The sequence below is a fragment of the Coregonus clupeaformis genome, chromosome 7 (genome assembly GCF_020615455.1).
Source record: "Coregonus clupeaformis isolate EN_2021a chromosome 7, ASM2061545v1, whole genome shotgun sequence".
NCBI classification, from domain to species: Eukaryota; Metazoa; Chordata; class Actinopteri; order Salmoniformes; family Salmonidae; genus Coregonus; species Coregonus clupeaformis.
Window position 1 is genome coordinate 59514880 of NC_059198.1, and position 27417 is coordinate 59542296.

Sequence of the window (27417 nt, forward strand, 5' to 3'; positions counted from 1 at the left end):
ACAGATAAAAAGCCCTGCCCGTGGGAAGATCTGTTCAACGCTGGTCTGACCAATCAGAATCTATGTTACAAGACTGCTTTGATCACAGGGTTTAATCAGGAAGTGCTTAGAGGATGTTGTCCCAACAATGACTATGTGCACATATCCCAACCAGAAACCATGGGTAAATAGCAACATCCGTGCAAAACAGAGCGAAGACCAACGCATTTAACTCTGGTCGGATTTCTGGGGATATGGATGAATAAAAAAAATATGTTACGACCTCCGGCAATCAATCAAAGATGCAAAAAGACAGAACAGGGAAAAAGTGGAATTGCATTTCAACGGCTACGACGCGAGACGCATATGGCAAGGACTACAAACCATCAGGGACTATAAAGGGAAAACCAGCTGAGCGGCGAACAATGATGCCTCTCTCCCAGACGAGCTAAACACTTTCAATGCTCGCTTTGAGGTAGTCAACATTGATTCTCCTACAGGGCCCCTCTCGATCTCTCGATCTCTGTGGCAGACGTGAGTAAGATCTTCAAGTGTGTGAATACTCGCAAAGCAGCTGGCCCAGACGGTATTCCTGGCCTCGCCCTCAGAGCATGCGCAGACCAGCTGGCTGGAGTGTTCAGGGACATATTCAACCTCTCCCTGTCTGTGATCCCCACATGGTTCAAGATGTCTACCATTGTCCCTGTACCTAAGCAAACTAAGGTAACCTGCCTGAATAACTACCGCACTCACTTTTGTCATCATTAAGTGTTTTGAGAGGCTGGTCAAGGACCCCATCAGCTCCACCTTACCTGTAAGTAAGCATTGCAGTGTTAGTCTACACCTGTTGTTTACGAAGCATGTGACAAATAACATTTGATGTGATTTGACACCCTGCACCCACTCCAATTTTTATACCGCCCCAACAGATCCATGAAACAATCACTTTTGCTCTACACACTGCCCTATCCCACCTGGACAAGAAGAACACCTACAGTATGTGAGAATGCTGTTCATCGTCTACAGCTCAGCGTTCAACAACACTAAGCTCAAGGTCCTGGATATGAATACCTCCCTCTGCAACTGGATCCCGGACTTCCTGCCAGGCAGACCCCAGGTGGTTAGGGTAGGCAACAACACCTCCGCCACGATGACCCTCAACACGTGGGACCCCCAGGGGTGCGGGCTCAGCCCCCTCCTGTACTCCCTGTTAGGGTTGAATGGCGGGAACCTGGTTACCGAGATTTACCACCCAAAACCACTCCCTTTTTCCGGGATAAATAACTGTAAGAAACCGGTCAATTCTAATAAATTATTTATATGAACAGCATGACGTGAAATGGAATGGAACTGTTGAATGATATGTGATGACTAAATCTGGCTTCTCTTCGGCGTGATGAATCAACGCTCAGGGTGGGGACAGACAGCACATCTCAGTATGGAGTGCAGTTCACAATGCATGTAGACCCATCATCTCATCATGGTAACTTTTATTATTGTGACAGGTCGGCCTACATTTGCTGCAGCATAGCCTATGCTACAGTATTATAAAGACCGATTTTGTCTCTTTACACATCTCCATCTGGCTTTCGGGGGTCACCTTATCTTTTAATTGTAAAGATTATTATAAAAAAATGTGCAACTGCAGAGTTTTAAAACAGCCTATCACTCGAATATCGTTGCTTTAAATCAGTGCACGCTTGAGCACTCTCTCGCAGTCTTTCTCTCCATCAATGCCATTCAAATTGCATCCAAAATAGATCATCCTGTTCAAGATTGTTAGGCCTATACATAGATGTCCTAGCCTCTCTCTTTCAGGTAATAAATTCAATGCAGTACTAGCCTTATATTTAGCTAATGAATGATGGGTTATGCATAATACAAATCTAACGTATAGCCTGTCTTTTACGCAATACGCACGCACCTGTGCTCTGCTGGCCTCTCTCCTTAAAAAATGCATGCAGGAAAAGCTAGCTGGACATCTTTTTTTTTCTCGCATTTCTTATACCAATAGACTATTCGAAGAGGGACGCAAGCCATTGTTTGCTGAATGTTAAATACAGCAGCCAATAGAACTCACGATTAGTTTGAAAGAGCAAACGCACGATTGTGGTAGGCTATAGCAGCTATTTATTCAGACCCAATACCAATCAATCTTCATGAAGGGAAGTGAAAGCCTTCTGCATCTAATTCAAGTCCTATATTATTCAAGCATGTCATGAGAATTATGAAGATAATGTTGAAAGCGAGGAAGGAATGAAGCAAGAATAGAGAGAGAAAGAGGAGGAAGGCTAATAAAATTAGAGGAAATATTATGAAAGGTATATATGCGTCAGCCTACTTATTATACAAGTAGGCCCTATTATATTTCAATATTAAAATTAAATTAGCTAGCCTATACTTGTAAATTTGTGCTGCACCAGAATCACATTCTCTCCCTGCTTTGTCATGGTTTGAACGAGGTGCATAATTCCAGTCCATATAATACAGTATAATACAATACAGTACAGTAATACAGTTCACACTTAAAAAGATTAGCCTACTGGAGCTTATTTCATTTATTTACCCAAGAGACCATATAGCTAGCTACATACTGTGCAAAGTGCATTCGGAAAGTATTCAGACCCCTTCCCTTTTTCCACATTTTGTTACGTTAAAGCCTTATTCTGAAATGGATTAAATAATAATATAATAAATAATAATATAATAAATAAATACAAATCCTCATTAATCTACACACAATAGCCCATAATGACAAAGCGAAAAAAGGTTTTTAGAAATTGTAGCAAATGTATTAAAAGTAAAAAACAGAAAAACTTTATTTACGTACGTTTTCAGACCCTTTCCTATGAGACTTGAAATTGAGCTCAGTCGCATCTTGTTTCCATTGATCATCCTTGAGATGTTTTTACAACTTGATTGGAGTCCACCTGTGGTCAATTCAATTGATTGGACATGATTTGGAAAGGCACACACCTGTCCATATAAGGTCCCACAGTTGACAGTGCATGTCAGAGCAAAAACCAAGCCATGAGGTCGAAGGAATTGTCTGTAGAGCTCTGAGACAGGATTGTGTCAAGGCAAAGATCTGGGGAAGGGTACCAACACTTCCTGCAGCATTGAAGGTGCCCAGGAACACAGTGGCCTCCATCATTCTTAAATGGAATAAGTTTAGAACCACCAAGACTCTTCCTTGAGCTGGCCGCTTGGCCAAATTGAGCAATTGGGGGAGAAGGGCCTTGGTCAGGGAGGTGACCAAGAACCCAATGGTCACTCTGGGAGAGCTCCAGAGTTAATCTGTGGAAATGGGAGAACCTTCCAGAAGGACAACCATCTGCAGCCCTCCACCAATCAGGCCTTTATGGTAGAGTGGCCAGACGGAAGCCACTCCTCAGTAAAAGGCACATGACAGCCCGCTTGGAGTTTGCCAAAAGACACCTAAAGGATTCAGACCATGAGAAACAAGATTCTCTGTTCTGATGAAACCAAGATTTTACTATTTGGCCTGAATGCCAAGCATTACGTCTGGAGGAAACCTGGCACCAACCCTACGGTGAAGCATGGCGGTGGCAGCATCATGCTGTGGGGATGTTTTTCAGCGGCAGGGACTGGGAGACTAGTCAGGATCGAGGGAAAGATGAACAGAGCAAAGTACAGAGAGATCATTGATGAAAACCTGCTCCAGAGCACTCAGGACCACAGACTGGGGTGAAGGTTCAGCTTCCAACAGGACAACGACCCTAAGCACACAGCCAAGACTATGGCTTTGGGACAAGTCTCTGAATGTCCTTGAGTGGCCCAGCCAGAGCCCTGACTTGAACCTGATCGAACATCTCTGGAGACCTGAAAATAACAGCCTACAGGAAGGAGGTTAGAGCCCTGGCATAGTGGTGCCAGGAAAACAGCCTCTCCCTTAACGTCAGCAAAACCAGGGAGCTGATCGTGGTATACAGGAAAGGGGGGGTTGCAGTGGAGAGGGTCAAAAGCTTGAAGTTCCTCGGCGTGCACATCACAGAGGACCTGACATGGTCCAATCACACCACCACTGTGGTGAAGAAGGTGCAACAGCGACTGAAGAAATTCAGCATGGGCCCTCGGATCCTCAAGAAATTCTACAGCTGCACAATACATCACTGGGGGCGAGCTGCCTTCCCTCCAGTAAATCTACACCAGGCGAGGAAGGCCTGAAAGATCGTCAAGGACTCCAGTCACCCGAGCAACGGACTGTTCACTCGGTTACCATCTGGCAAGCGGTATCGGCGCATTGGGTCTCGGACCAACAGGCTCCAAGACAGCTTCTACCACCAGGCTCTCAGAATGCTGAACAGCTAATCCTAGATGTGTCCCTGCAGAGACCTGCACCTTAGAGACTATCTGCACCTTAGAGACAATTTGCACTGACTACCCACACATCCAACCCTTACACACAAAACACCTATGAACACACACAACACACACTCAGAATTCTCTCACACACACACTCAACGCTGGTGTTCTATTAAATACAATTAATTTGACTGCGTGAGCAAGTCACTACCCACTTTCTATTTGTAAATAAAGTGTACAGTGCCATCAGAGTGCATTCACACCCCTCGACTTTTTCCACATTTTGTTGTGTTACACAATGGGATTAAAATGGATTTAATTGTCATTTATTTCAACTATCTACACAAAATACTTTGTCAAAGTAAAAAAAAGTAACAAATGAATATATCTTGATTAGATAAGTATTCAACCCCCTGAGTCAATACATGTTAGAATCACCTTTGGCAGTGATTACAGCTGTGAGTCTTTCTGGTTAAGTCTAAGAGCTTTCCACAACTGGATAGTGCAACATTTGCCCATTATTCTTTTCAAAATTCTTCAAGCTCTGTCAAATTGGTTGTTGATCATTGCTAGACAACCATTTTTCAGGTCTTGTCATAGATCTTCAAGCAGATTTAAGTTAAATTGCTTTGCCAAATTGTTTGCAGTATTACTTTAGTGCCTTGTTGCAAACAGGATGCATGTTGAAATATTTTTTATTCTCTACAGGTTTCCTTGTTTTCACTCAGTCAATCAGGTTAGTATTGTGTAGTAGCTACAATGTTGTTTATCCATCCTCAGTTTTCTCCTATCACAGCCATTAAATTCTAACTGTTTTAAGGTTAGCATTGGCCTCATGGTGAAATCCCTGAGCGGTTTCCTTCCTCTCAGGACACCTGTATATTTGTAGTAACTGGGTGTATTGATACACCAACCAAAGTGTAATTGATAACGTCACCATGCTCAAAGGGATATTCAATGTCTTTTTTGAATGTTGTTTTTTTATTATTATTATTTTATGTGTAAGGAATTGGAAAACCTCCCTGGTCTTTGTGGTTGAATCTGTGTTTGAAATGCACTGCTCGACTGAGAATCTTACAGATAATTGTATGTGTGGGGTACAGAGATGAGGTAGTCATTCGAAAATCATGTTAAACACTTATTGCACACAGAGTGAGTCCATGCAACTTATTATGCGACTTGTTTAGCACATTTTTACTCCTGAACTTATTGAGGCTTGCCATAACAAAGGGGTTGAATACTTATCGACTAAAGACATTTCAGCTTTTCATTTTTAATTCATTTGTAAATATGTTGAAAAACATATTGTAGTTCCAGTTTGACATTATGGGTGTGAATATTTTCTGAAGGCACTGTAAATACAGTTAATTATTTCTATGCATATTACCTTTACTATTACGTGTTATTTTTGACTGAACTCCTTTCATTGTTATTATTGAGCACCTTCACATTTCCAGAGGAAGAGGATAAATTACAATTAAAAACCTCAGATGTTAAGTCCCCTACATAGGGGACTTTGAGCCGTTCTTGACCAGTTCCGACTGATATTTCAGTATACAGCGTGATCTGTGAACAGCACAAATCAATTGCCTTTCAATCCCTAAAAGCGCTGGTTGTCCCGATTCATATGTGCTATTGCAAGTGCAATTGTGCCTGTGAAACTCACGCTTGCAATAGTACATATGAAACGGGAGAGTGTAGCGGATGTAACAATAGTAGTTTAATGTCGCTGGAATGTTCTCCGGCGGATTTATAGCTCTCAACAAGAAAACATACAAAATAATTTTGTAGAATTGAAACATGACCACTTTTACGGAAGACCTGAAACCAAAAGCCCAAAAATTAAAAAAAAATGTACTCTTGGAATTCTCGTTTGAATGACTTAGTATCTCGTTCGAACGAATTAGTTTAAAAAAAAGTGTAAAAAAAAAAAAAAAAAGTTTTACTAAGTCGCTCAAACAAGATGCTAAGTCGTTTGAACTACTTATCATCTCATTTGAATGACTTAGTTGTTATTTTGTCTAATAATAATTTTGTTATGCAGCTTGTCAGACCGTGTAATGGTTGCTGCAGCCATTAATTCAATGATTCCATCCATTGATATGATTATTCTACAACTTATCCAGAACGCTGCAGCCCGTCTGGTGTTCAACCTTCCCAAGTTCTCTCATGTCACCCTGCTCCTCCGCACACTCCCCTGGCTTCCAGTTGAGGCTCGCATCTACTACAAGACCATGGTGCTTGCCTACGGAGCTGTGAGGGGAACGGCACCTCCTTACCTTCAGGCTCTGATCAGACCCTACACCCAAACGAGGGCACTACGTTCATCCACCTCTGGCCTGCTAGCCCCACTACTTCTACGGAAGCACAGTTCCCGCTCAGCCCAGTCAAAGCTATTTGCTGCTCTGGCACCCCAATGGTGGAACAAGCTCCCCCACGATGCCAGGACAGCGGAATCACTGACCACCTTCCGGAGAAACTTGAAACCCTACCTCTTTAAGGAATACCTGGAATAGTATAAAAGTAATCCTTCTACCCCCCCCCCCTCCTCCATCCCCCCATAAAAAAAAGTGGTTGTCCCACTGGCTATCATAAGTTGAATGCACCAATTTGTAAGTCGTTCTGGATAAGAGCGTCTGCTAAATGACGTAAATGTAAATGTAAATGTAATGGCTTTTGAATGCCAGAGCTTGTAAGTGGGAAAGTGGAGCGAGGAGCAGAGCATAATTCGAGCAGACAAAAAAAAGCTATATAACAAATTAGGTCTAATTAGACAAAATAACAATTAAGTTGTTCAAATGACTTAGTATCTTGTTTGAACGAGATACTAAGTAATTCGAACCAGATACTAAGCCATTCAAACGAGATGCTAAGTAGTTAAAAAAAGATCATTCCAAGAGTACGTTATTTTTTTTAAATGTATCACTAGGTATGATCATATTTATTTTACAGTTATACGAAAGGTGAAATATTATAGTAAGTCGTTTATAATTTGATTGTTACTATATTTAGAAAGCATTTCAGTCATTTCAAGCTCTATTGCCCCACTAACTGAACAGGGAAAAAATCATATGATTTTTCATATTTATATAATATTTGTACTATGTACTTGAGCTTGTCTTCAAAAGCGAGTAGACCTCAGCAATTTATAACTATTTTTACCAAAAAGGTGAGTTCCAGATCTTTCTAAAACTATGCAGCATTATCAGTTATTACTTTTGGGTATGTCTATTTAGGCAGAAATCTACATTTTGCCATATCATTCAAGAGTATTATTAAGGGACTGGATTCAACCGGGCTGGTGGTAAACGTGAGTTACCTGGGTGGAAAGCAGGTTGCAGTCAATGTGAACACCCCTTCCTGTCTTGTGTCTCTGCAGCAGGGCAGCCATGATGGCTCCGTGGGTGTAGAGTCCCGTGGCCAGGTCGGTCATTGCTACGCCCGGCCTGACTGGGTCCCCATCCTGGGCAACAGAGCAGGAAAAAAAAAAAAAGAACAATCTTGAGAAATTCTTAACCTTACCTATGTCATTAACCTACATCATTAACCAGTAATTCAAGCCCAGAAATCATTAGAATCAAATCAGAAGTCATAGAAATGATAATATATGCCATTAAGCAGACACTTCTATCCAAAGCAACTTACAGTAGTGAATGTATACATTTTTGGAGTTAGTGCTACAGGATGCAAATTTCTGTTTGAAAAAGCTAGCCTTTGCTTTCCTAACTGATTGTGTATAATGGTTCCTGACTTCCCTGAAAAGTTGCATATCGCGGGCGCTGTTCGATGCTAATGCTGTTCGACGCTAATGCAGTACGCCACAGGATGTTTTTGTGCTGGTGAAGGGCAGTTAAGTCTGGGGTGAACCAGGGGCTATATCTGTTCTTAGTTCGGAATTGTTTGAATGGGGCATGCTTATTTAAGATGGAGAGGAAAGCACTTTTAAAGAACAACCAGGCATCCTCTACTGACGGAATGAGGTCAATATCCATCCAGGATACCCGGGCCAGGTCAATTAGAAAGGCCTGCTCGTTGAAGTGTTTTAGGGAGCGTTTGACAGTGATGAGGGGTGGTCGTTTGACCGCGGACCCATTACGGACGCAGGCAATGAGGCAGTGATCGCTGAGGTCCTGGTTGAAGACAGCTGTGTATTTAGAGGGTAAATTAGTCAGGATAATTTAGGGTTGTACCTGGTAGGTTCCTTGATAATTTGTGTGAGATTGAGGGCATCTAGTTTAGATTGTAGGACGGCCGGGGTGTTAAGCATATCCCAGTTTAGGTCACCAAGCAGTACAAACTCTGAGGATAGATGGGGAGCAATCAATTCACATATGGTGTCCAGGACACAGCTGGGGACTGAGGGGGGTCTGTAGCAAGCGGCAACAGTGATATACATATTTCTGAAGAGGTGGAATTTTAGAAGTAGAAGCTCAAACTGTTTGGGCACAGACCTGGATAGTATGATAGAGCTCTGCAGGCTCTCTCTACAGTAGATTGCAACTCTGCCCCTTTGGCAGTTTTATCTAGACAAAAAATGTTGTAGTTGGGGATGGAAATTTCAGAATTTTTGGTGGTCTTCCTAAGCCAGGATTCAGACACTGCTAGAACATCAGGGTTGGCGGAGTAGGCTAACGCAGTGAGTAACTCAAACTTAGGGAGGACGCTTCTGATGTTAACATGCAAAAAACCAAGGCTTTTACGGTTAATAATAATAATAATAATAATAAGCCATTTAGCAGACGCTTTTATCCAAAGCGACTTACAGTCATGCGTGCATACATTTTTGTGTATGGGTGGTCCCGGGGATCGAACCCACTACCTTGGCGTTACAAGCGCTGTGCTCTACCAGCTGAGCTACAGAGGACCACGGTTACAGAAGTTAACAAATGATAGCGCCTGGGGAGAAGGAGTGATACTGGGGGCTACAGGGCCTGGGTTAACCTCTACATCACCAGAGGAACAGAGGAGGAGTAGAATAAGGATACGGCTAAAGGCTTTAAGAACTGGTCTTCTAGTGCGTTGGGTACAGAGAATAAAAGGGGCAGATTTCCGGGCGTTGTGGAATAGATTCAGGGCATTATGTACAGACAAGGATATGGAAGGATATGAGTACAGTGGAGGTAAACCTAAGTGTTGGGTAACGATGAAAGAGATAGCATCACTGGAGGCACCGATTGAGCCAGTCTCCGCGTGTATGGGGGGTGGGACAAAGGAGCTCTCTGAGGCTGGTTGAGCGGGACTGGGGGCTCTACAGTGAAATGGTATAATAAGAACTAACCGGAACAGCAATAGGCAAGGCATATTGACATGGGAGAGAGGCATAAAGCAATCACAGGTGTTATTCGAGAGAGCTAAGACAACAACTGGTAATTGCGACGAAAGTTTGGGCTGAGGCTAAACAGATAAACAGGACAGATAAACAGGATGGGGGTACCGTGTAAAGGAAAAGTCCAGCAGGCATCAGCTGTGCAGCTGAGTGATCATAAGCTCCAGTGAACAGTAATAGGTGAGTCCGGGAGCAGATCGAATGGCTGCTACAGCACAGGTGAGCAGGAAGCACGGCTGTTGATTGCGTGTACTAGCGGGCCGGGGCTAGCAGATAGCCTGTTGAAACCACATCAGACGATTACGTTGGCAGACCAGTCGTGATGGATCGGCGGGGCTCCGTGTCGACACTAGGAGGTCCCGTCCGGTTGACAGAGAGGTAGATAGCCGGGAGATGGGCCTGGCTCGAGGCTAGCTCAAGGCTAACTGGTGCTTGCTTCGGGGCGGTGGTGATTAGCCAACAACATCCATTCGGTTGCAGCTAGCTAGTTGCGATGATCCGGTGTTAAGGTCCAGTGATTCAGTGATTCCGGCAGAAAATCCGATATGTTCTTGGTCGATAGCGCGCTGTGCAGACAGTGCAGACTGGCCGATAATAGTCCAGGCTAGAGCTGGCTGGTAGGTAGTGCAGGTCACGGACAATGGTGACAAACCGCTAACGGTGGCTAATAGCAAGTAGCTAGTTAGCTAGTTAGCTGGCTAGCTGGCTAGTTTCTACCGGAGGTTCTGGATAAAAAGGTAAAATAAATAATAGAATCCGTTCCACATTGGGTGAGGCGGGTTGCAGGAAAGTATATTTAGTTGAAAAGATGAAAAGTGTGATTGAGAAATATTTATACGAAAGAGACAAAAAACAGGCTATTTACACGGACAGAGTGCACGACCGCACTGCTACGCCATCTTGGTCAAAATGAGTTGTGATCTCACATGTATGAGTTAATACTTGATGGAAGCACCATTGGCAGCCATTACAGCTGTGAATCATTTTTCATTAAGACTTTAACAACTTTGCACAACTCTTATCCATCATTTTGTCAGAATTGCTCAGGCTCAGTAAATTTGGATGGGGATCATTGATGGACAGCGATATTTAAACCTAGTCTCTAAAAATTGTAAGCAGATTTAAGTCAGGACTGAGACTAGACCACTCAACACCTCTTGGAAAGATAAGAAATGTAAGTACCTTTGAATGGGGTATGGTAGTATGTGCCAGGCGCACCGGTTTGTGTCAAGAACTGCAACGCTGCTGGGTTTTTCACGCTCAACAGTTTCCAATGTGTATCAATAATGGGCTACCACCCAAAGGACATCCAGCCAACTTGAGACAATTGTGGGAAGCATTGGCGTCAACATCTGCCCGGTACAGTTGAAATCGTGAAGAGCACACTTCTCCAGCGTGCCAGTGGCCATCGAAGGTGAGCATTTGCCCACTGAAGTCGGTCACGACGACGAACTACAGTCAGGTCAAGACCCTGGTGAGGATGATGAGCAGGCAGATGAGCTTCCTTGAGACATTTCTGACAGTTTGTACAGAATTTCTTCGGTTCTGCAAACCCACAGTTTCATCAGCTGTCCGGGTGGCAGGTCTCAGACGATCACGCAGATGAAGAAGCCTGATGTGGAGATCTTCGGCTGGCATGGTTACACATGGTCTGCACTTGTGAGGCCAGTTGGACGTATTCCCAAAGTCTCTAAAACGACGTTGGAGGCGGCTTATGGTAGAGAAATGAACATTACATTTTCTGGCCACATCTCTGTTGGACATTCCTGCAGTCAGCATGTCAATTGCACGCTCCCTCAAAACTTGAGATATCGCATTGTGTTGTGTGACAAAACTGCACATTTTAGAGTGACCTTTTATTGTCCCCAGTACAGTGTGCACCTGTGTAATGATCATGCTGTTTAAATCAGCTTCTTAATATGCCACACCTGACAGGTGGATGGATTACCTTGGCAAAGGAGAAATGCTCACTAACACGGATGTAAACACATTTGTGCACAACATTTGAGAGAAATAAGCTTTTTGTGCATTTAGGACATTTCTGGGTTCTTTTATTTCAGCTCATGAAACATGGGACCAACACTTTACATGTTGCATTTATATTTTTGTTCAGTATAGTTGTCTTATGTTGGTGGGGCATATTATTCTGTTTCAATGTTGCTCCTGAATCACCATGATAAATAATAGTTGTTCTTGGGTGTATTTTTAACAAAGCTGAGATTTAATATTGAAGTCCAAAGTGTAAGAATACAGGTAAAATCCGTCATTGACACAGATGTGGTGGCATAGCAGAAAGATCGGAACGCCGTGAACCAAGAGGTTGTGAGTTCAAATCCCAGGTGAGGAAACGCTGAATTATAATTACTGTATAAATAAACATACGTCTTGTATGTCAAAGTAAAAAGTAAAATATGTAAGTTGAGTATGCAAAACATTAAGGAAACCTGCTCTTTCCATGACATAGACTGACCAGGTGAAAGCTATGATCCCTTATTGATGTCACTTGTTAAATCAACTTCAAATCAGTGTAGATGAAGGGGAGGAGACAGGTTAAAGAATGATTTTGAAGCCTGGATTGTGTATGTGTGCCATTCAGAGAATGAATGGGCAAGACAAAAAATGCCAGGCACACCAGTTTGTGTCAAGAACTGCAACGCTGCTGGGTTTTTAATGCTCAACAGTTTCCCGTGTGTCTTAAGATTGGTCCACCACCCAAAGGACTTCCAGCCAACTTTACACAACTGTGGGAAGCATTGGAGTCAACATGGGCCAGCATCCCTATGGAATGCTTTCAACACCTTGTAGAGTCCATGTCCCAACGAATTGAGGCTGTTCTGAGGGCAAAAGGGGGTGCAACTCAATATTAGGAAGGTATTCCTAATGTTTTGTACACTCAGTGTATATCTTGGGGAGAGAAACATACTCACCTCAGGGCCAGTGATGTGCATCATGCCAGAGACAGCAGAGGCGATTGAGTCATACCCTGGTCGCTGGGACAGCGGCCCAGTTTGTCCATAGCCTTAGAACCAACACACATACACACACACACACTTTATGGCTCTCCCATAGCAGGACTTTGGAGTCAGGCCTAAGAACATCCCTAGGCCGTGTTATATTTACAATAAACCATGCCCCCTTTGGCCTTATTGCTTTATTTTACAGAAATTAGGGCAGCAGGTAGCCTAGCGGTTAAGAGCGTTGGTCCAGTAACCGAAAGGTCGCTGGTTTGAATCCCCGAGCCGACTGATCGTGTTCATAGATTAAGCCAGAAGCACACTAACATGTGATGGGTAATTAAAGTGCACTATGCAGAAATCGCTATGCCATTTCCTGGTTGCTAAAACTCATAATATTTAGCCTAATTTCAGTTTATGTGACAAAATAAGCAAGTATAGTGTAGATAATCATTTTACCATCTAACCCGCCGTGAAATATATTTTCCATAACCAAAAATATTGTTGTTTCAGCTGTTTGAAGCTGGTGTACAAAACCGAAAGTAAAAGATGAGAAAACAAAACTTAAGAATGGGAAGCATAGAAATAGTACACATAGAACATATCTACCGTTACTTAGTATTGCTTTCAAGTAGAGTGATAGATCTATAACTCACATTTCTATGTGTATTTGGTCAGCGTCGCCCAAAGTTACATATTGCCACTTTAAGAACTAGAAGCAAAGAAATAGCACACATAGAACAGATCTAAAGCTTCTTACATTTACATTTTAGTCATTTAGCAGACGCTCTTATCCAGAGCGACTTACACTTAGTGAGTGCATACATTTTTCATACTGGCCCCCCGTGGGAAACGAACCCACAACCCTGGCATTGCAAGCGCAATGCTCTACCAACTGAGCTACAGGGGACTATGCTGGGATGCTGGCCCATGTTGACTTCTTAGACTTGCTTTCAATGATGACAGATCTATAACTCACATTTCTACGTGAATTTGGCCGGGTTGCCCAAAAAGTCACGTTGTAGCTTTACTCTGTAGCCTCAGCACAAAACCTTTCCCTCTCTATACCATGGCAGAAATGTTTTACCCCAATGTGAAACACACACAAACCATCTAACCCCTCTGTACTGTACAACAGCAGCATGGTATTAACCCTTTCGAAAAGTCAACACTAAATAATGAACCCCTTTACACAAAGTAAACACAATTGCAACTCTGTTGTCTCGTGTCAACACTGGGCAAATGTAATCTTGAGCTGACAGCCTTGAAGCGATTCTCACCAATATTTGCTATTCCGGGATAAAATCAAGTATAGAGAGGGGCCATAAAGAATAGACTAGTAAACCCTTATATCCACAGAGAGCTTGGGAGCTGTAGAATACAGTGGACAGGTCATATTTGTGTAAGACTTAATGAATTGGCACAGCACAGGCTCAAATACATGATACAAATCTGTAGTTTTTTTCTATAAAAATCTTGAGTATCAAATAAAAGATTACATGAATTATTAATGTGAATCCTTTACACATATTCCTTCAAACAGAGGGTTCATGACATGAAGGATTGTCTTATACCGTTAAAATGTATTATGAAGCTTTAAGTCATTGTAAAAAGAGATAGATAGAGAGATAGATAGTTTGGTCCAACTTCTGTCCATATCAGACAAACACACGCATATTTAATTACCTTTTAAAGGTAGACTCTGCAAAATGACGTTTGCCAAAAGCAGCACCGCAGATATTGTGAAGAGCGAGATGCAAGACTTCACTCTCACACAGCATATGTGCATGGATTCGCTTCACGCTGTTAGAGCGTGGTACTGTAGGTAAGGGACCAAAACAGCTGAGAAGTTTAGCCTTGCACTTCAACGCTCTTAGTTGCTGTGGAAATGTACCCACTATGCGGTTTACTTTTTGCACATATGTCATATAGCTGAGTCTACCTTTAAGAAGTCTGGTGGGCAAATGTAAATTCCTACAGAGACTAATTGCATTTTTTTGGTTTCTCCCAGACCAGACGAGTAAAACATTATCTTGCAGTTCTCTCTACCTCACACGGAACTCCATCTATAGCTGTGGACATCACATGAGCCTCTGAGACAATGAACATTTAGCAGAGATTCTAAAACTAGGTTGTGTAGTACCGCTGACATCCACTATATTGCAGTATAATGCACACCATTGGAAGCACAGTGGCGAGCTGAAACCAGCCATATGTCATACTTATATTTCGGGCAGTTTTATCCAATAAAAACAAAACCTTTTTTTTTCTTTAAAACAGCCTACTACCTGATTTCGGCGACTATGATTTTTGTCAGCTCAAGAGGTAATTAATTCAATAATAACAAGTAACTTTTAGCTTACAAGGTCCCACCTTATACAGACAAGATATGTTTTTAAGGAATACATTGAGGACATTGCAGAAGATAATCAGGAGTGTTTACGTGTACTAAGCTATAGCCACTGCAACCCAATCAAAATAAGCACTCCAGGAAAAAAATCTAACCATATTTCACGGTCTTCGAATTCGATTCTTGGAAACAAACTGGGCAGACATGTGTGGCCACAAAGTGTTTAAGCCATGTTTTGTCAGGAGCATAGCGTCCTGTACAGAGGTCACAACATAGCTTGACTATGTGTGTCTGTATAAACCTTTTAAGGAAAAGAGAAAGAAATGCACAATATTCTATTAGGCAGTATATTTTTGGGTGACAATGCGATGTAAGTTACTGGCAAGGACATATCATGCAAGGCTAGTTTGTCATTTTAAGAAACAGCAGGCTAAATATATTGGAAGAATTCAACCACTTCTGACACTAAAACTGCCGCTTGCTTTTACGGTTTCATCCGCCACTGCAGCTATGGGTAATTGTTTTACTTCTACAATCACTAATCAATCATTATTCCATTACCAACTATGATTAAAGCCACTAAAAGCCATTAACCACTTTTGTTATTTGATGATCATTAGTGTCATTATTTCTTCACTGATCTCTCATGTTGATCACAATACAATAATTATTAAAGAAAGATCAGGGTTTGCTTGGGTAACTGACACAACAAGAATGGAATTTTCCTAGAAAACCTCAACACTTTCAGTAATGAGGGCCCTATTAATGAAGGACACATGTTGACAATAACTTGCGTTCTCAGACGGCAGTTAATATCCACTTGAATTTGCTGCAAAGAAATTAAGCCCTGATGATAAAATTAGAAAAGTTTCATTGCTTCTGTGGAGCGAGGACCCTAGTCCCTCTGTACCTCAAATATTCAAAAAGTGTCCCTTGGGGCCTGAAGCAGGAATAAGTCTTGGTGGTATGTCTCTTTCAAATATGGTTTACTTCTAAATCTAAAATAGGCAATACCAGATGAGCTTATATGTAAAGCAGTGTAAAATCAAAACCATCTTCCCAGGCTGCTGTATAGAAAAAGCACTAGGTCCAATTGTGTCACAGCAGATGAAATTCAAAAACTTACCGAAAAATAAGTGCTAAATAAAAACGTGTGACTCTCCTCACTCCCCAGGTAAATGCTCTAACTACTAAAACAGTGGGGTGCTTCAGTATGCAATATGCAATGTAACTGTGTAATGAGTGGATGGCCTTAGATTTTAACAGCTTCACACCACAATAAGTGCTCTTAATGACCTCAGGGTGTGGGGAGAGGCTCACGACAACCAAACCTACTCACTCGATATAGAGCTCAAGGAGAAGAAAATGCTGTCGACTGCAGAACCATGACAGGCTCACTTTATCCCTTCTCACCTTGTACTGAAATGGGCTTAAACTCAGCAAGATGGAACAATGGACTGCGGCTAACTGAAACAGAGCTAATGCTAGTGGAACTCTGTGTTGGTCAAGCTGCAGAGAATGACAACGACTTTGTTTTTTACTTTAACCCATGAAAATGATGGAGTGATTGCAAGAGGCCCACTGCAAGCAGGCTCATTAAGTGAACTAAAATGTATTTTAAACTGTCACAGGCATATCAATGGTTTCCTTTTCACTTGATTGCAGCATAAAGCTATGAAGGTAAATCAAAAATAGGGGTGGATAAAAAAGGTATATTTTCCTAAATGTTTGTCTTATCCTGGAGGTTAAATTTCTTAATTCTGAAAAAAAGAGCTAGGTGGTCTGCTGAGACTAAAGATAAGAACACTTTTTAAAAACATTGGAATTGAAACTGTATATGGATATAAATAAGGTTGAAAAAGCAATTCTATAAATATCTGGAGGCATCAAAAAACTCAAATGGTTTATGAGGCAAAGGCCACATGAAGCTAATCAAAACACATTAGTTACAGATTCACAAAAGGAAGCTGACTAAATCCAGCTAAATTAAACATCTCAACATGAGCATTGTAAATCTTTCCAATTTCAATGTAGTATTTACCATCCACAATTTACTAAGGGCTCGTGGGTAATGTCTCCAGCATTTAACAAGAAAGGGGGCTTGGGAATTTGGCAACAGAAGTAATCTTCCAACAAGACTTGGGGATATTAAAACTATCTGCCATTCATTGCTTTCCTTACCACAGGGAATTCAATGGCAAATCTTAAACCAACTCACCACATCTGATGTATCTGGGTACTAAGACAGGAGGTATGAACTCATGGTTGACACTTTATTTAAACACTTTATCTTGACACTGTGGTGTTTGAAGAAACTAGAAATTCAGGGGAATGCAGGTTCACTAGGGTGTTAGGCTCCCTCTAGTGACCATTTATGAGAACTATGCTTTGATCTGATTTGACGCAAAAGGCCCATGATAACATATAGCAATATCACTTCAACACAGACGGGTATCCCAAGGTGACACGACATCACTGCACAGGAGACAGTGACGTGGGCTTTTGGATAGAGCGTGACAAGATTCCAGGATTTACAGCGTGCACACACGCTAAACCAATCTCAGAGAGCTAGCATGGGACATACGCCATCAGTTACAGATTAGTGTGGCAACAGAGCAATTTTCGCATAAAGCTCCACTTGCTTTACGAGTGAATAATGCAGACAGTAAACTGAAATGGGCCTTTTCACAAGGCCCAAAATGAATTGAAAACATGGATAGTAAAGATTGACAGCATGCAAAACCAAAAAGAGTACTCTTTAGATGCATCAACATAACGGATGAGAAATTGTTACCCAGTCATTACATTTCCTTAATTAAGAATTTGCAAACCATAAACTACAGCTCTCCCACACCATACACACTCACTTTGACTAGCTAAAACCCAGGGTTGGGGTCAATTCCCTTTCCATACATTACATTCAGGGAGTGGAAATGGGATTCCAATCAAAACAATTCAGAGATTTGATTAGGTTTTCTGATGCTAAGTATTTCATACATGTTGATCACAGAAATTGAGTTACATAAAGGTGTATGTTGTGTTCAATCTAAGTATTTGAAAGCTGTGTGTAGAGGAATGAGGACAGCGCCAGAGGTAGGTACCTGAAATAGAGCAATACACCAGTTTCGGGGCTGCTTTGTGTACATCGTCATAGCCAAGGCCCATCTGATCAAGCTTTCCAGGTAGATAGTTTTCCACAAGGACATCACACATCCCTGCAAGCTGAGGAATGCAGCCCATTACGTCTGTTTCTACTGTGCTGTATATTGTCACCCAAATCTTCATTTGAAATGTCAATGCACACACATACAGTGGGGAGAACAAGTATTTGATACACTGCCGATTTTGCAGGTTTTCCTACTTACAAAGCATGTAGAGGTCTGTAATTTTTATCATAGGTACACTTCCACTGTGAGAGACGGAATCTAAAACAAAATTCCAGAAAATCACATTGTATGATTATTAAGTAATTAATTTGCATTTTATTGCATGACATAAGTATTTGATACATCAGAAAAGCAGAACTTAATATTTGGTACAGAAACCTTTGTTTGCAATTACAGAGATCATACGTTTCCTGTAGGTCTTGACCAGGTTTGCACACACTGCAGCAGGGATTTTGGCCCACTCCTCCATACAGACCTTCTCCAGATCCTTCAGGTTTCGGGGCTGTCGCTGGGCAATACGGACTTTCAGCTCCCTCCAAAGATTTTCTATTGGGTTCAGGTCTGGAGACTGGCTAGGCCACTCCAGGACCTTGAGATGCTTCTTACTGAGCCACTCCTTAGTTGCCCTGGCTGTGTGTTTCGGGTCGTTGTCATGCTGGAAGACCCAGCCACGACCCATCTTCAATGCTCTTACTGAGGGAAGGAGGTTGTTGGCCAAGATCTCGCGATACATGGCCCCATCCATCCTCCCCTCAATACGGTGCAGTCGTCCTGTCCCCTTTGCAGAAAAGCATCCACAAAGAATGATGTTTCCACCTCCATGCTTCACGGTTGGGATGGTGTTCTTGGGGTTGTACTCATCCTCTGTAGCTCAGCTGGTAGAGCACGGCGCTTGTAACGCCAAGGTAGTGGGTTCGATCCCCGGGACCACCCATACACAAAAAACGTATGCACACATGACTGTAAGTCGCTTTGGATAAAAGCGTCTGCTAAATGGCATATTATTATTATTATTATTATTATTCCTCCAAACACGGCGAGTGGAGTTTAGACCAAAAAGCTATTTTTTTGTCTCATCAGTCCACATGACCTTCTCCCATTCCTCCTCTGGATCATCCAGATGGTCATTGGCAAACTTCAGACGGGCCTGGACATGCGCTGGCTTGAGCAGGGGGACCTTGCGTGCGCTGCAGGATTTTAATCCATGACGGCGTAGTGTGTTACTAATGGTTTTCTTTGAGACTGTGGTCCCAGCTCTCTTCAGGTCATTGACCAGGCCCTGCCGTGTAGTTCTGGGCTGATCCCTCACCTTCCTCATGATCATTGATGCCCCACGAGGTGAGATCTTGCATGGAGCCCCAGACTGAGGGTGATTGACCGTCATCTTGAACTTCTTCCATTTTCTAATAATTGCACCAACAGTTGTTGCCTTCTCACCAAGCTGCTTGCCTATTGTCCTGTAGCCCATCCCAGCCTTGTGCAGGTCTACAATTTTAGCCCTGATGTCCTTACACAGCTCTCTGATCTTGGCCATTGTGGAGAGGTTGGAGTCTGTTTGATTGAGTGTGTGGACAGGTGTCTTTTATACAGGTAACGAGTTCAAACAGGTGCAGTTAATACAGGTAATGAGTGGAGAACAGGAGGGCTTCTCAAAGAAAAAAACTAACAGGTCTGTGAGAGCCGGAATTCTTATTGGTTGGTAGGTGATCAAATACTTATGTCATGCAATAAAATGCAAATTAATTACTTAAAAATCATACAATGTGATCTTCTGGATTTTTGTTTTAGATTCCATCTCTCACAGTTGAAGTGTACCTATGATACAAATTACAGACCTCTACATGCTTTATAAGTAGGAAAACCTGCAAAATCGGCAGTGTATCAAATACTTGTTCTCCCCACTGTATCATCATCGGGAGAGAGATTGGAATGGAATGTGATGGTCATTCTAGCATGATTCCATGTATAAGAATGTAATGTGGAAAATAGGATGTTATCAATAAAATGTCACAATATGGTGCAGAGTGTTTGATTTGGCTGCTGGGGGGCAAGGAGACTCCCACCTGTGCTAAACCATTGACAGCTACGTGTCGTTTTCAAGGGATTGTTAAATAAATGTTAGCTATAACTATGTGGTTTTAATATCATCACCTCTTGAAGATCATTGTCTGAACTATCAGCGTTATACAGCAACTAACTGCATTTTCATGATAGTAAACATCTATTGATCGTGTAATTTCAGATATGTGAGGGTTGCCTATCCATTTGGCATGTAGCTAGCTAGCTAAGCAAACAACATGTGCCAATTAGCTTGCTTCATCAGAGATTAGGCTTTTGGAAAGAGCTTGACATCGGCAAATCCTCGTACTGGTAGAATTGTCAGTAGGACCGCTGTCATCACCACTATAGATGGCAAGCAAATCAAACAATATTTAGATAGCCATCTAATTTATGCCCTGGAAGTTAGCTTGTTAATAACTAGCAATATTGACATGATCTGTTGTTAGCTAGCTAGCCAATTTGACGTGGTCCATCAATCAATGTAGCCTATCATATCTGTCAGCAGCAATGGTGAAACACTTAAAAAAACATGATGAAAAGGGGATGTTCGCTAGGTAGGCCTACATTGGTTGGAGAAAAAAAGTACATTAGGTCTACTTACCACTATATGTTTAGCCAAATGTACAAAGTGTAAACTGGTAGCTTGCAAAGCAAACATTATCAGCTAACAATATATCGGCAAATGCACCCTTCTGCTTAACAGGCAGAACCCACAAAGGATGGGAAACCAAACCTAAACCACTCTTACATTTACATTTACGTCATTTAGCAGACGCTCTTATCCAGAGCGACTTACAGTTAGCACATACATTATTTTATCGAACCCACAACCCTGGCGTTGCAAACGCCATGCTCTACCAACTGAGCTACATCCCCTGCCGGCCATTCCCTCCCCTACCCTGGACGACGCTGGGCCAATTGTGCGCCGCCCCATGGGTCTCCCGGTCGCGGCCAGCTACGACAGAGCCTGGATTCGAACCAGGATCTCTAGTGGCACAGCTAGCACTGCGATGCAGTGCCTTAGACCACTGCGCCACTCGGGAGACTCTTACTTGTCAGGTATAGTTCACTTTTATTTTACAATCACTCAAATATTAAATTAATGGTGGCCAATATTGAGAGATATTGTGTGGCTACCCTCACGTATCTGAAATGACACAATTGATGTTTACTGGTCATGAAAAGCATGCAGTTACTGTAACTCTCATGATAGAGCTAAATGTGCACAATTGTTTTGCATGGAATAATCTGAAATTTGTTTTCTGACTATGGTCTTCAAGAGGTGAGATATACAACCCAGTGTTGTAGTACTCGAGACCACATATTGATTGTCTAGGTGTCGGATACATTTGTACTAGGTCTTGACTCGGTCTCGGACAGTGAGGACTCGTAATTTATTCCAGAGATCAGCCGAGACCAGCGGAGTAAAATAAACTCATAATTATCAGCTTCAATTCAGTCAGCACATAAAACCGCTTCGCCAGGCCAAATACAATTCCAGTCAAAAGTTTGGACACACCCACTCATTCAAGGGTTTTTCTTTATTTTGACTATTTTCTACATTGTAGAATAATAGTGAAGACATCAAAACTATGAAATAACACATATGGAATCAAGTAGTAATTTTAAAAGTGTTAAACAAATCAAAATATATTTTATATTTGAGATTCCTCAAATAGCCACCCTTTGCCTTGATGACAGCTTTGCACACTCTTGGCATTCTCTCAACCAGCTTCACCTGGAATGCTTTTCATACAGTCTTGAAGGAGTTCCCACATACGCTTAGCACTTGTTGGCTGCTTTTCCTTCACTCTGCCGTCCGATTCATCCCAAACCATCTCAATTCGGTTGAGGTTGGGGGATTGTGGAGGCCAGATCATCTGATGCAGCACTCCATCACTCTCCTTCTTGGTAAAATAGCCCTTACACAGCCTGGAGGTGTGTTGGGTCATTGTCCTGTTGAAAAACAAATGATAGTCCCACTAAGCCCAAACCAGATGGGATGGCATTTCGCTGCAGAATGCTGTGGTAGCCATGCTGGTTAAGTGTGCCTTGAATTCTAAATAAATCACAGACAGTGACACCAGCAAAGCACCCCCCACCATAACACCTCCTCCTCCATGCTTTACGGTGGGAAATACACATGCAGAGATCATCCGTTCACCCACACCGTGTCTCACAAAGACACGGCGGTTGGAACCAAGAATCTCCAATTTGGACTCCAGACCAAAGCACAAATTTCCACCGGTCTAATGTCCATTGCTCATGTTTCTTGGCCCAAGCAGGTCTCTTCTTCTTATTGGTGTCCTTTAGTAGTGGTTTCTTTGCAGCAATTCGACCAAGAAGGCCTGATTCACACTGTCCCCACTGAACAGTTGATGTTGAGTTGTGTCTGTGACTTGAACTCTGTGAAGCATTTATTTGGGCTGCAATTTCTGAGGCTGGTAACTCTAATGAACTTATCCTCTGCAGCAGAGGTAACTCTGGGTCTTCCATTCCTGTGGTGGTCCTCATGAGAGCCAGTTTCATCATAACGCTTGATGGTTTTTGCGACTGCACTTGAAGAAACTTTCAAAGTTCTTGACATTTTTCATATTGACTGACCTTCATGTCTTAAAGTAATGATGGACTGTCGTTTCTCTTTGCTTATTTGAGCTGTTCTTGCCATAATATGGTCTTGGTCTTTTACCAAATATTCTGTATACCACACCTACCTTGTCACAACACAACTGATTGGCTCAAACGCATTAAGAAGGAAAACATTTCCACAAATTCACTTTTAAGAAGGCACACCTGTTAATTGAAATGCATTCCAGGTGACTACCTCATGAAGCTGGTTGAGAGAATGCCAATACTATGCAAAGCTGTTATCAAGGCAAAGGGTGGCTATTTGAAGAATCTCAAATATAAAATATATTTTGATATGTTTAAGAATTTTTTTGTTACTACATGATTCAGTATGTGTTATTTCATAGTTTTGATGTCTTCACTATTATTCTATAATGCAGAAAATAGTAAAAATAAAGAAAAACCCTTGAATGAGTAGGTGTGTCCAAACTTTTGACTGGTAGTGTATATACACTCCTTTCTTGAAACAGTAATACAGTATAACAGCCTTTATATATATTATAGACATGTTTGCACAGTGGCAAACCTATAGGCCTTCAGTGTGTGACAGGTTCGTGATTCTGAAAGGACAGCAATCGTAATACCAGCGCACTCATGTAAGAGAGTGCACTTTTTGTAAAACACAAAGGGCCAGTGGTGTAGTGGAGGCTATACGCAGGTATAAACCGTACACCCACTTTTTTTTCAGTGGGCATTGCGTATACTCACTTTTTTTTGTTTTGTTTTTTTACTCACTTCTTAATCCCTACTGATGCATATCAAAGTAGTGGAGTGGAGTTATACGACTTATCAATGATGTAGTACAATAGCGAAATCATGCGCAAAGTAGCCTACACAATCGCAAAGCACGTGAAATATATTCACATGAGAGCAGCACACATAGCCTAGATTCATCGGAATATCATCGGCAGGCAGCAAAAGTGTGCAGCTCTCAAATGGCATGCCATTGGAGGAGTGGGTGAGTGACTGCCTTTTTCCGATCATGTCGTTTTTCAGTGGCTATACACAGCTAGAGATGCAGGTGTCACTCCAAAATTTTGCCCTAATACAGTTGCATGGCAGATGCCTTTATCTAGCTTCTGATGGCCTAGCCAATGGCTGACTTAGCTAGCTAGATTTATCTCCCAAGAGACCAGCAAAGAAAAATCCTGATTGGATCTTTTTTTCTCTTCAGTGTTAACCCTTTCCTTTCCAACAAAAACTAAAGAGATTAAATCAGAACATCATTGAAAATAATATAATTATCCTCATTATTATTATAATAATCATTATTTTATAAAATCCTTAGCTCTTCTCTGAAGGTGCAGAAGGCCCATTGTTCCCCACTGTGTTTGGGTTACTAATATTTGTAGATTGGCTTTATTTTCCCTCAGCATGCATTTCTTCACTATTTTGAATGTCTAAAGAATCCATATGTTGTTCTGAACTATGAACACAGAAATACTGGACATTTCTTATTATTGTGGTGATTTGACAAAATTGCAATCATGGTCATCTCCTGAGTGGCGCAGTGGTCTAAGGCACTGCATCGCAGTGCTAACTGTGCCACTAGAGATCCTGGTTCGAATCCAGGCTCTGTCGCAGCCGGCCGCGACCGGGAGACTCATGGGCGGCGCACAATTGGCCCAGCGTCGTCCAGGGTAGGGGAGGGAATGGCCGGCAGGGATGTAGCTCAGTTGATAGAGCATGGCGTTTGCAACGCCAGGGTTGTGGGTTCGATTCCCACAGGGGGCCAGTATAAAAAAAAAATGTAATCACTAACTGTAAGTCGCTCTGGATAAGTGCGTCTGCTAAATGACTAAAATGTAAATGTAAATGTCTTGAATTGGACTCACATTTTTCTGGTCTTGACTCAGACTCGATTTGCTCCGTTCTTGGATCGGTCTCGCTTTAGGTGGTCTCAAACACAACACTGTTACACCATTTATTTAACAATCCCTTGAAAACGGCAGACAGTTGTCAATGGTTTTAGTCAGTGGTGTAAAGTACTTCAGTAAAAATACTGTAAAGTACTACTTAAGTAGTTCTTTGGGGTATCTGTACTTTACTATTTATATTTTTGCCAACGTTTACTTTTACTTCACTACATTCCTAAAGAAGATAATGTACTTTTTACTCCATACATTTTCCCTGACACCCAAAAGTACTTGTTACATTTTGACAGGAAAATGGTGCAATTCACACACTTATAAAGAGAACATCCCTGGTCATCCCTACTGCCTCTGATCTGGCGGACTCACTAAACACAAATGCTTTGTTTGTAAATTATGTTGGAGTGTGCCCCTGGCTATCCGTCAATAAAAAACAATATTTGCTTAATATAAGGAATTTGAAATGGTTTATACTTTTACTTTTGATACTTAAGTACATCTTAGCAATTCCATTTACTTTTGATAATTAAGTACAGTGGGGAAGAAAAGTATTAAGTCAGCCACCAATTGTGCAAGTTCTCCTACTTAAAAAGATGAGAGAGGCCTGTAATTTTCATCATAGGTACACGTCAACTATGACAGACAAATTGAGAAGAAAAAAATCCAGAAAATCACATTGTAGGATTTTTTATGAATTTATTTGCAAATTATGGTGGAAAATAAGTATTTGGTCACCTACAAACAAGCAAGATTTCTGGCTCTCACAGACCTGTAACTTCTTCTTTAAGAGGCTCCTCTGTCCTCCACTCGTTACCTGTATTAATGGCACCTGTTTGAACTTGTTATCAGTATAAAAGACACCTGTCCACAACCTCAAACAGTCACACTCCAAACTCCACTATGGCCAAGACCAAAGAGCTGTCAAAGGACACCAGAAACAAAATTGTAGACCTGCACCAGGCTGGGAAGACTAAATCTGCAATAGGTAAGCAGCTTGGTTTGAAGAAATCAACTGTGGGAGCAATTATTAGGAAATGGAAGACATACAAGACCACTGATAATCTCTCGCAAGATCTCACCCCGTGGGGTCAAAAAGATGACTGTAAGTCGCTTTGGATAAAAGCGTCTGCTAAATGGCATATTATATTATTATTATATTATTATCACAAGAACGGTGAGCAAAAATCCCAGAACCAAACGGAGGGACCTAGTGAATGACCTGCAGAGAGCTGGGACCAAAGTAACAAAGCCTACCATCAGTAACACACTACGCCGCCAGGGACTCAAATCCTGCAGTGGCAGACGTGTCCCCCTGCTTAAGCCAGTACATGTCCAGGCCCGTCTGAAGTTTGCTAGAGTGCATTTGGATGATCCAGAAGAGGATTGGGAGAATGTCATATGGTCAGATGAAACCAAAATAGAACTTTTTGGTAAAAACTCAACTTGTCGTGTTTGGAGGACAAAGAATGCTGAGTTGCATCCAAAGAACACCATACCTACTGTGAAGCATGGGGGTGGAAACATCATGCTTTGGGGCTGTTTTTCTGCAAAGGGACCAGGACGACTGATCCGTGTAAAGGAAAGAATGAATGGGGCCATGTATCGTGATATTTTGAGTGAAAACCTCCTTCCATCAGCAAGGGCATTGAAGATGAAATGTGGCTGGGTCTTTCAGCATGACATTGATCCCAAACACACCGCCCGGGCAACGAAGGAGTGCCTTCGTAAGAAGCATTTCAAGGTCCTGGAGTGGCCTAGCCAGTCTCCAGATCTCAACCCCATAGAAAATCTTTGGAGGGAGTTGAAAGTCCGTGTTGCCCAGCGACAGCCCCAAAACATCACTGCTCTAGAGGAGATCTGCATGGAGGAATGGGCCAAAATAGCAGCAACAGTGTGTGAAAACCTTGTGAAGACTTACAGAAAACATTTGACCTGTGTCATTGCCAACAAAGGGTATATAACAAAGTATTGAGAAACTTTTGTTATTGACCAAATACTTATTTTCCACCATAATTTGCAAATAAATTCATTAAAAATCCTACAATGTGATTTTCTGGATTGTCTGTCATAGTTGACGTGTACCTATGATGAAAATTACAGGCCTCTCTCATCTTTTTAAGTGGGAGAACTTGCACAATTGGTGGCTGACTAAATACTTTTTTTCCCCACTGTATATTTAAAACCAAATACTTTTAGACTTTTACTCAAGTAGTATTTTACTGGGTGACTCACTTTTACTCGAGTCATTTTCTATTAAGGTATCTTTACTTTTACTCAAGTATGACAATTGAGTACTTTTTCCACCACTGGTTTTAGTGGAGCTGCGCTGCACCTTAGCACCTTAGTGACATTTTATTGATAACGACCTATAGAATAGTAGCCTGTTTCGGCCCATTCAATGTGTGTGGAATTTAAATGGAATGTACCATTCTGAGAAATAGCACATTCCCAATCATCCTACCTCTAAGATTATCTTGGCTCCTCTTGGGTCTTTGAGATTTACAGCAACGCTCTACAAACAAAATCAATACATTGTTAAACATAAACTCAAATATTGATGATGTATACACAACTTAAGTGTATTTGTTTAGTTGTCACAAAATACATTCTGGCAAAACTCAAATACATCAGATAAAGTAAATGGTGAAGTAAAGCAAATAATAGCAACTTTCAATGTGATAATACAGGATAGACACTACTACTTGTACATGTAACTGATGTGATCTAGTGAGCTGTGTACGCTAGTTATAGTAGA

General features: G+C 41.8%; 1 protein-coding gene across 8 annotated transcripts in view; it reads right to left on the minus strand.

Moving 5' to 3' along the window:
* The window catches only part of sugct (succinyl-CoA:glutarate-CoA transferase), a 249022-nt gene that overhangs the window by 205400 nt on the left and 16205 nt on the right, over positions 1–27417 (minus strand). For 3 of the 8 annotated variants that reach the window (XM_041881048.2, XM_041881047.2, XM_041881046.2), the window contains exons 5-8: positions 27124–27174; positions 18037–18157; positions 12559–12650; positions 7625–7768 (exon numbers count right to left, since the gene is read on the minus strand). In XM_041881048.2, the coding sequence (XP_041736982.2) occupies positions 7625–7768; positions 12559–12650; positions 18037–18157; positions 27124–27174 (408 nt within the window). Of the gene's footprint in view, positions 1–7624; positions 7769–12558; positions 12651–18036; positions 18158–24626; positions 24704–27123; positions 27175–27417 lie in introns of all 8 variants that reach the window. The other 5 variants (XM_041881051.2, XM_041881049.2, XM_041881050.2 and 2 more) reach the window with 4 other exon arrangements.